A 9,418-nucleotide genomic window follows, 5' to 3' on the forward strand; every position below is an offset into this window, starting at 1 on the left:
TTTTGGAGACAGGGTCTTACTATGTAGTTGAGACTGACCTGGAACTCACTATATAGCCCAGACTGGTCTTGAACTCACAGCAATCCTCCTGCCTCAGCCTCCTGAGTGCTGGGATTACAGGCATTTGCCACCACGCCCAGCTCAATAATTACTTATTAAAGAAGCAAGTTTTAGAAAATGGAAGGGGGTAGTATGTGAAATAAGTTACCTTATCATGAAGCTGTCTATGTGACTTCTCTGGGAGAAAATGCTTTCTTTTGCTCAAAATTGTATTATATAAACCTGAATTCATCTTTATTTATTCATGAATGCATGCATGCTCTATGGAGGATGAGACCCAAGGGTGCTCTGCCACTGAGCTACACTCCCATCCTTCCTCTTATTTTAGACTGAGTCTCACAGGATCAAACTCTGGACCTTACACTTATGAAGTAGGTGGCAGAACCACTGAGCTACATCCCCAGCTCTAGACACATCTTTAATAACTTCATTACTACCTTACACACATGGAGGTACTTTTTACTTGGTCAGAACCCCCCCAATGTTATTTTATAGACTGTACTTGCTTTAGAAATCAAAGGTAGTCCATAGTCAAATCCAAGGCAGAGATTCTCATCTGGAGGTTGCAGGGACTTGTGGTAAGGGTCCGCTGGTGGGTCCCTCTCCTCTATTCACCCAGCTTCGAGACCAGCTCTTAGGAAGTTGAGGACATTAGTCATGCCTGGTTCCTGTTGGCAAGATGGATGAACATGTCCCAACTCTCATGTTGGTTTTTCCCTTCAGAGCGACCCAGAATTTGCACAGTGGAAGAAAGAACTGACTGAGACTTTCACAGAGGCCCAGCGGTTGCTGCGCCGAGCTCCCAAATTCCTCAACAAGGCCCGGTCAGGTGTGGTGGAACTGTCCAAGCCACCACTGTGTCACAGAAATAGCAATGGCCTCTGATTCAGGGATTCCAGGAGACCGCACTAGTCCTCAGCCACGAGCAGATCCTCGGAAGAGCCAGAGCTGGGATGGAACAGGCACCGAGCCAAGGGCAGGTCACTGGGATGCTGATGTCCCTGCAGGAGTGGGACTGTACTTGGCTGTGTTAGCCTCACACTGCTGCTGGACAGCGTCTGTCCTCATTAGGAACTACTGAAGAAATGACTGCTCTTTCTCTTTGTACTTATTTTGGTATCTGTGAACTTAGAACTTGAAGTGGTTCCTACTTACCACTGAAACTTGTATGTCTGACATCAGATATATCTTAGACGTTCCAGGATGAGGCTGACGTACTTCCACGTCAGGGAGTGGGTTACCTTCCACCTAGTCATGTTTTGTTCATTTAGGTCTTGGCACCCAGCTCCTGGGGGAGACGGGCAGTGGTGTTCCTGAGGACACACCCTAAGTGATCCCCCGTCATCCCGGGGTGGAAGGTGAGATGTGTCCCGACAGGCGGCTTTGGGAGCCTTCACTTGCACCACCTGCCTCCATAGGTCTGTTCCGGGGGTCCCGACGGGGTGTGTGGGATGGGCTGTTGCTGCAAGAATCCCGGAAGGAAAGCAGCCAGCATGCCCGGCAGGCTCCAGTCACTGCACAGCAGAGGTGAGCTGGCCTTGGTCCCCACCGCCAGCAGCTGTGAGATGGGCATTTTTGTCCCTCTGCGTTACCCTGGGAAACACATCAGCAGTGTAAAAGAAGGGAACGAACTGCTCAGTTTTAGATTTGAGTATAATTTAAAATAGGCTTTATTTTTAAATGACAGTGCTGAGGAATGGATGTGTCCAGGGGATTGACTGGGTGCTGACTCAGTTGTCAGTCACTAGTGAGTAATGCTTCTGTGTGATGCTGAGGACACTGGAGCGGAAGGGCTTGTCCCAGCCCACTGCTGCCCCCTCAAGTGTAATGTCCCTTCTGCTGCCGTACCTGGTGATGCCCCCAAGCGGGTGCTGGGCTCCCAGCACAAGTGAAGGCCCCTGCGTCATCAGACTAAAAGGTGATAACAATGTTAAATGTCCATGTATTTATCCAGTTCTTGGTATGGTTTTATTTTATGTCTCTGAATTAACTACTAACAATAGAAATAACTGAACCTCATCATGGTGTGCATCCTGTCCTGGATATTTTAATGGTTCCAAGCCATCATTTTTATATTTGTGTGCTGCAGTCACTGAGAGAGTAAGTACCTTTGTGAGAGTTTGGAAAATAATCTACTATGAAAAGGCTTATTGTTTTATAGGAGTTACTCTGGAAAAGAAATTTGGGGATGTGTTATCCGTTTCAATTCCTAGTCAGGGTTTCAGTGCATATACACTCTCTGATGTTTCCAGTGTCGGGCGCCATGTTGAGCATGCTTTCCACTTATTTAAAAGGGAAGCATAGTCTTCAGATGCTGTTAAACACAAGCATAGACACACACACACACACACACACACACACACACACACACGCACTCGTGCCACCAGAAACAGAGCAGCCCTTGCTGTTGTATCTGGCCCCAGTCAGCTGCAGCCATAACTGCTGAAGGTTTCTGTGGATCTCAAGTTCACTTACAGTCACCTATAGTGACAGAACTGTGCCTCTGCCTCTCCTCCATGAGACATTCGCCTCCTGAGGGGAAGGCCGTGACACTAGCTGGGGCCAAAGTTGAGAAAGATTATCCAGCCTTGCCATACTTGCTGTCAACTTGAGCCAATCCACATCGCTTTCTAAAATTACGTGTTTTCTCTAGAGCAGAAAAGAAACATGAATTAGAAGACAACCTGAGAATCTTCTGCCCCAAACTTACATCTCATAAACTTTCAGTTCTAAGGAGACAGCCAAGAAGTCTATCTGGGTATCATTTGTCAGAGCCCTGGGAGAGACCAGAGCAAGCTCTCCCTGAGAAGGGGCTGGTGTGGGAGCCTCAGCAGCCCCATCTTCCATCACGTGGATTGTGTGACCAGATGGAGCACTGCAGAGCCTGCACCCAGGTCCATTGGGTCAGGAGAAGCTGCTGGGTTGCATATGTTACTGTGCTTGGCTGTTAGAGAAGTTTTCATTGTTCACAAAATGAATTCCTATATGTTTAGCCCTTACTGTGTTTTGTATCTTTGAAAAGTTCAAAAGTCAGCTCAACTTTTCACTTTATAATAGGTTTCAGTAGTTGAATGTTTTAACATTGTTAAGAAAAATAATTGAGGTTGATATTTTTATAAAATTAAGTTATAACAAGACTTGATTTCACAATTCAAAAGAAAACAGTAAATAAGTTACTTGAAGCTGCTATATAACATATGGAATAAATTAAAATTTTATATGAATCCAAGTTCATTCTTTTTTCTCTCTCCTTTTTTGCTAGTATGGGAGACTGGAGTCAGGGTCTTTACACTGAGCTATATCCACAGCCCGTTTGAATTTTTTATTTTGAGATAGGGTCTAAGTCACTAAGTTGCCCAGGCTGGGCTCAAACTTGCGGTCCTCCTACCTCAGCCTCTCAGAGTGCTGAAGTTACAGGTGTGTGCCAGTATGCCTGCTTACATAATCATTTTTCACTGGAAATGGGAGAATATTGAATACCACCAAAGAGACTAGAAGCAAAGAACAAAACCATACCAGTATTTAGGAAGAAGAAACCCAGATTGTCTCTTAGTTCTTTTGATGGTTTCTTTTGCAGTGCAGAAGCTTTTTAATAAGATGAGATCCCAGTTGTTGATTCTTTCTGCTAGTTTCTGTGCTACTGAGGATTTGTTCATAATGTCTTTTCCTATGCCAATGTCTTCCAAAGTTCTGCCTATCTTCCAGCAAGTTTAGCGTTTCTGTTTTAATATTTAGATCTTTCATCCACTTGGATTTTAATTTACTTTGTAATAGCTAAAACTTGGAAACAGCCCATTTGCCCATCAGTTGGAAACTGGATAAAGAAGATGTGGTTTTTCTATAAAATGGAGTACTACTCAGCCATAGAGAATGAGAAATTAGATTCATTCATAGGAAAATGGATATATATTGAGGATATACTCCTAAGTGAAATAAGTCACATATGTGTAAATACCAATAGTTTCTCTGGTGTGGATAAACTGTAATAGTACATGAGATCCTAATGAGATAATTGACAATGTGAAATAGGAAGAAGAGGGCTAAAGGTGTAGGGAAAGTGGGAAGGGTAGGGGAAAGGTAATAAGGGAAAAGAAAACAATAGAAGATGAAAAAATGGAAATAAAGTGTTTATAAATGGGGAGGGGAGGAGGGGCTGAAGGGAGGGCAGGGACAAGGGGAAAAAATGAGAACCAAGCCATCATGTAAAGGTACAAGATCCCAATAATGAATGTAACTGTACTGTATACCTAAAATGTACCAATAAACTCAATGAGAGAGAGAAAAAAAAAGAAACAGAGAAGTGATCCTGGTGTTTGAGTCTTTTCTATGCCACAAACGCCATAGGCGACTGAGTACTGTGAGTTGGATTTATTGACATATTTGGGGGTCTTTGTTGAGAAAAACAGGAGCCCAATGCGGAATGATGTGTTTTGACTTTCCAGGAAGAGGGAGGGAACTGACAGGGTTTTGTCTTGAAAGTTATCTTTCAAATGTACATATTTTATAATTAAACATATCTGAGTACTTCACAGTGAGAAGTGCCATTCTGATAGTTGACAGATTGGCTGTAGTCACCTAGGAAGATTCCCCTTGGAAAACCACATCCACTTTATTTTTGAAACATTCAAAATTTTTATTAAGCTTATTGGTACAATTTAAATATACATAATGATCGCATTCATCATATGGAATTTATACCTGTACATGATGTATCTTAATTCTCTTTTCCCATTCCCCCTTAAGCCCTTCTCCCCCTCCTTATTTACAAAAGCTTTGTTGCTTTCGTCTCTTCTCATTTTTTCCCTTTTCTTTCTTCCTTTCCCTCTCCTCCCTCCTGAGTACCCCTTCCCGTCTGAACTTTTATTATTTCACATTATCTGTTATACATTTTTGTCCTTTTTTACACTTACAGCTTCTCACACCAGAGAAACAAAGTGGTATTTACAAATCTGTGTCTGATTTATTTCATTTAAAATATGGTCTCTAGTTGTATCCGTTTAGCTAGAAATGTCTCATTTATCATGTTTTATGGCTGAGTGGTTCTCCATTGTATATAAAAAAAATCTTTATCCATCAGTTGGTGGGCCTTTGGATTGTTTCCAAGATTTAGCTATTATAAGCTGCTGCTATGGGCATATGTGTACATATATCACTGTTGTGTGATACCAAGAAGGAGGATAACTGGGGCAAATGGAACCTCTAGATGTTTTCTTAGGAATCTCCACAATGATTTTCACAGTCGTACCAGTCTGCACTCCCATCAACAGTGGAGAAGGGTTCCTTTTTCCCCACAGCCCTGCCAGCATTTGTTATTGGTTGATTTCTTGATAAGAGCCATAATTTCTGAAGGGAGATGGGCTTTCAGGGTTAATTTTCAACTCTCAAATGACCAGTGATGTTGAACATGTTTTCATATATTTATTTGACATTTGTACTTCATCTGAGAAGTATGTATTCATCTCAGATGCCCATTTTTTGATTTGGTCTTTAAATTGGGGTTTTTTTTGTTTTTGTTTTTTTTTTTGCAGTTCCTTTATAAGCTAGATATTAGTCTTTTGTCTGAGGAACAGCTAGCAAAAATATTTTCCCCACTCTATTGGTTGCCTCTTCCTTCGCTCTGTGGATTTCTTTTGCTGTGCAAAGCTTTTTAATGAGATCTCAGTTGTTGATTCGTTGATTTCCTGTGTAATAGGGGTTTTGTTCTTAAAGTCTTTGCCTATACCTATGTCTTCAAGAGTTGTACCTGTTCTCTCTTCCAGCAGATTGTGTTTCTGTTTTAATACTTAGATCTTTGATATTTTGGGGGAGGGGTACCGGGGGATCAAACTCAGGTCCTTGTGCTTGCAAGGCAGGTGCCAGAACCACTAAGCTAAATCCCCAGCCCTGCTCCATTTTTATTTTAATCTAATGCGGTAGCATACCTCACAATAGAGAAGACATTCCTAAACTTCATTTGGAACACGAAGAGGCCCAGAATAGCAAAAACAATTCTAGGAAACAAAGGCAAGGCAGGGGGCATCACTTGGGAAAGAAAAAAAGACCCGAGGATCAGTGGAACAGTTTAGAAGATGCAGGGCTAGGTATGCAAGTCAATGGCACCACCGCACCTGCCTGCCAAGCATGAGGTCCTGAGTTAGATCCTGGTAATGGAAAAAGAAAAAATAAATCACACACATGTATATAAAATAAATTAGAAGATTGCAGAAGCAATTTCAAACACAAGCCCCCTTATCTTTGACAAAGGGGCCAAAAAGCTTCACTGGAAGATAGCCTCTTTAATAAATGGTGCTGGAAAAACTGGCTTTCCACATGCTGAAGGCAAACTAAACCCATGTCTTCTCTCACCATGCACTAAACTAAAATGTTTATTTTTAAAGGACAGCAAAGGAAGGCAGAGCAATAGCTACATGCGACAGGGATTTGTGTGATGTAGTACTTGGCACTTCTTGAACAGCAGTAAAACCTAATACTGATGGGTTATGTATGGGGGGTGTGGTATTCTTTGTATTGGTGTTGGAATTTGAGTGTATTTGGGGGAAGTAATAAGGAGAGCATATTAATTTAAAAGTTGGCTGTGTAAGACCATGGAAACATTTTCCCACTTTTTCTATGTATAAAAAAAAAAAAAAAAGAAAAAAATCAAGCGCTCTCTTGGCTTTTCTGATTGTTTCAAGTGCAATGATCATCAGAAGAGTCTGGAGTAAGTTACCTGGAGCCATCTGCTTTACCTGAAAAGAAACACATTTTTCCTTAACTTTACCTTTAAATAGGATTGAAACAATGTAAAAGAACTTTCCAAGTCTCCTAAAAAGAGGGAGGGGCAGGGTTGCACATATACATGAAGTGGTATACTTGAAAACAGTATATTTGCTTTGATTATGTGTTACTGAATTTAGGTTTGCAATTTGAAACTTTTTTTCAAGAGATAAAGCATCATTTGGGAAAATACATAGCAACCCAGATGACATCCTCCAGAACAGCCCTGGGAACAGCAGTGGAGGTGACCCACACCTAGAGAAGACCAAAGCAACAAGGTCTTTTCTGAAGTTAGAATATGATTGTGACAGTGCTTTTCTAGATACATTAAAAAAAAAGTTATTAAAACTTAATGAACATTTACTCTAAGAGAAATATATATACAAAGCCATTTATTCCTAATACTAAACTTAAAATGATGTTTTGATGGTACTCATGTTAAAATCAGTACTGAGTTTCATTATGTTCCATGACTTTCTTAGCCTTTTAAATGTATGATTAGAGAAAATCATTGCTTCTGCAGGGTAAAAGAAAATATTGCTGTGACCAGGGTATTATTGCACTTGATTAGCCTGCTTTTATGAATTAGGTGAAGAAAGCTGTGGATTCAGTATTTCCAAGAAAAGGGCGCTCCTCAAAAGCCTTTTTTTTGTACTGGGGATTGAACCCAGGGCTTTTGCTTTGAGTTAGAACTTGTGATCCTCCTGCCTCAGCCTCCTTGAGTCATTTATTCTCCATCTGACATATGCTCCTGGATGCATTTTTTACTTATATCCGCAGCTCATTGTTCTCCCTTCTTGATCATGTCCAAATGTGATTTTTCAGCAAAATCTCTAGATAAAATTATGGAAAGTGCCTGTGCCTGACACCAACCTATTGTCTGACAAAATTTAGCTTAATCCACAGTTTGACAAATGCCATAAGGAAAGCTCCACTGCCCATTAAAAATATTGTTTCACCAATTCAAAATGTGATCAAGGATCAAAATACGATTTTTTTCCCTTGATTTTTAAATTTCAGTCAGAATTTGCAGCTGAGCCAATACAACATTTTATTTTACATTGGAATTGTTTCTGCAATAAATGTTTCATATTTTTAAAACCCATCAAGAACAAAACATGTCTGGAGATTTAGCTCAGTCAGGCCATGCCTGCCTCATAAGCACAAGGTCCTAAATTCAATTCCCTATAAAGGAAAAAAAAAAAAAAAAAAAAAAAAAAAAAAAAAAAAAAAAAAAAAAAAAAAGAAAGAAAACAATCTTAAAGCTTGACCTCTTCCTGTCATGTAAATCCATAAACTTGGCTTGAATGAAATGTGTGTTGAGTAAGCCCTGCTTTGTGCGATTTAATCCCACAGCTTTTGGTCCCTTGGTGTTGTGTCAGCGTCACTCCTGGGTGCTGTATGTGTGCCCCCTCCATACTACAAGGGACTCGCTGTTGCTGGGAGAGGAGCTGGGCCTCATTTGGATCCCAGACAGCTGGGGTGGGAGCCAGTGTCCCTGAGAGGGCAGCAGCAAGCCAAAGGGAGAGGGGCATCGATTTGCTGGTAAAAAATCATCCCTTTTATACCCCTTTATGCCCTTTACATCCCCTTTATTCAAAGCACTGAGGAGACGACTGATTAAAGCTGGTGGTGGGGCTTCTTCTAAGGACAGAATGGTTTCCGGGGTACGTGGTCACTTCCTTTGCAATGCTGGAGCTGCTGACCGAGGCCATTCGCTTCCCAACGGGACTTTCTCCGGGAGCCACATGTCAGCCGCTCCTCCTCCTGCGCTGTGGGTGAAGGCTCAGGGGTCCAGCTGCCCATGACACAGTGGTGTGGCGGAGTGGCGGTGTCTGGGCACTGTGGATGCATGGCCTGGCTGGTCACGTGGGGACCTGGTTAATACTCCTTGAAGCTCCAGTAAAGCCTGGGTAGCTTGGCTGCTTGTGCCATGCCTCCTTCACAGTGGCTGCAGAAGTTTATGTTTTCAAAGCTTCTTTTTGTCTTAAGACCTTGAACGATTTTTCCTCCCATGAAAGTTTTCCCTGAGAGGCTCATTTAAATCCATATCAGTATGAATTATTTTATCCCCAGCCACATTTTTAAAATTGGTTTTTAAACTTTGCTGTGGAATGTATGAATGAAAGTTGGAATCCACTTTTGGTTTCCTGAAGTCAAGCGGGGCTTTAGATTTTACCACCTTCTCCAGTAGGGTGACAGGGTGCTCCCTCCCTCAGGCTCTGCAGGCAGCCAGAAGGGCCGTGTTCCCCACCTGGCTGTGGCAGTGCTGGCTCAAAAACGCAGGGTCCCAAATTTTAAATTGCCTTTATTACAAACAGGCTTCAGAAAGTAGGTCAGAAAGTATATGCATTTCATTAAGTACATACGAGGGGGGAGGTGACAAAACCTTTCTTTTGGAATTAGCTATCATACATGGAACTAGCTAGCATTCCAGTACCTAACAATTTCAAATTCACCTCTACACCCTGGAAACCCTGCCTCCATTTTTTTATTCTGTCCTAAATCCAAAACGTCCTTAGGGCTGGGGATTTAGCTCAGTGGTGTCATCATGCCTGCCTTGCAAGTGCAAGGTCCTGAGTACATTAAAAAAAAAAAAAAA

General features: G+C 41.8%; 1 protein-coding gene across 3 annotated transcripts in view; it reads left to right on the forward strand.

Annotated features, from left to right (window-relative positions):
- The window catches only part of LOC104859919 (beta-adrenergic receptor kinase 2), a 135,117-nt gene extending 132,467 nt beyond the window's left edge, over positions 1 to 2,650 (forward strand). For 2 of the 3 annotated variants that reach the window (XM_033758745.1, XM_033758746.1), the window contains one exon: positions 784 to 2,650. In XM_033758745.1, coding sequence (XP_033614636.1) covers positions 784 to 945 — 162 coding nt within the window. In that variant the 3' untranslated portion in view covers positions 946 to 2,650. The remainder of the gene's footprint in view (positions 1 to 783) is intronic. The other variant, XR_004515246.1, reaches the window with a different exon arrangement.
- Positions 2,651 to 9,418: the final 6,768 nt, after the last annotated feature.

This window comes from Fukomys damarensis, unplaced genomic scaffold (genome assembly GCF_012274545.1).
Source record: "Fukomys damarensis isolate Sample0158 unplaced genomic scaffold, DMR_v1.0_HiC HiC_scaffold_34, whole genome shotgun sequence".
In the NCBI taxonomy this organism is placed as follows: Eukaryota; Metazoa; Chordata; class Mammalia; order Rodentia; family Bathyergidae; genus Fukomys; species Fukomys damarensis.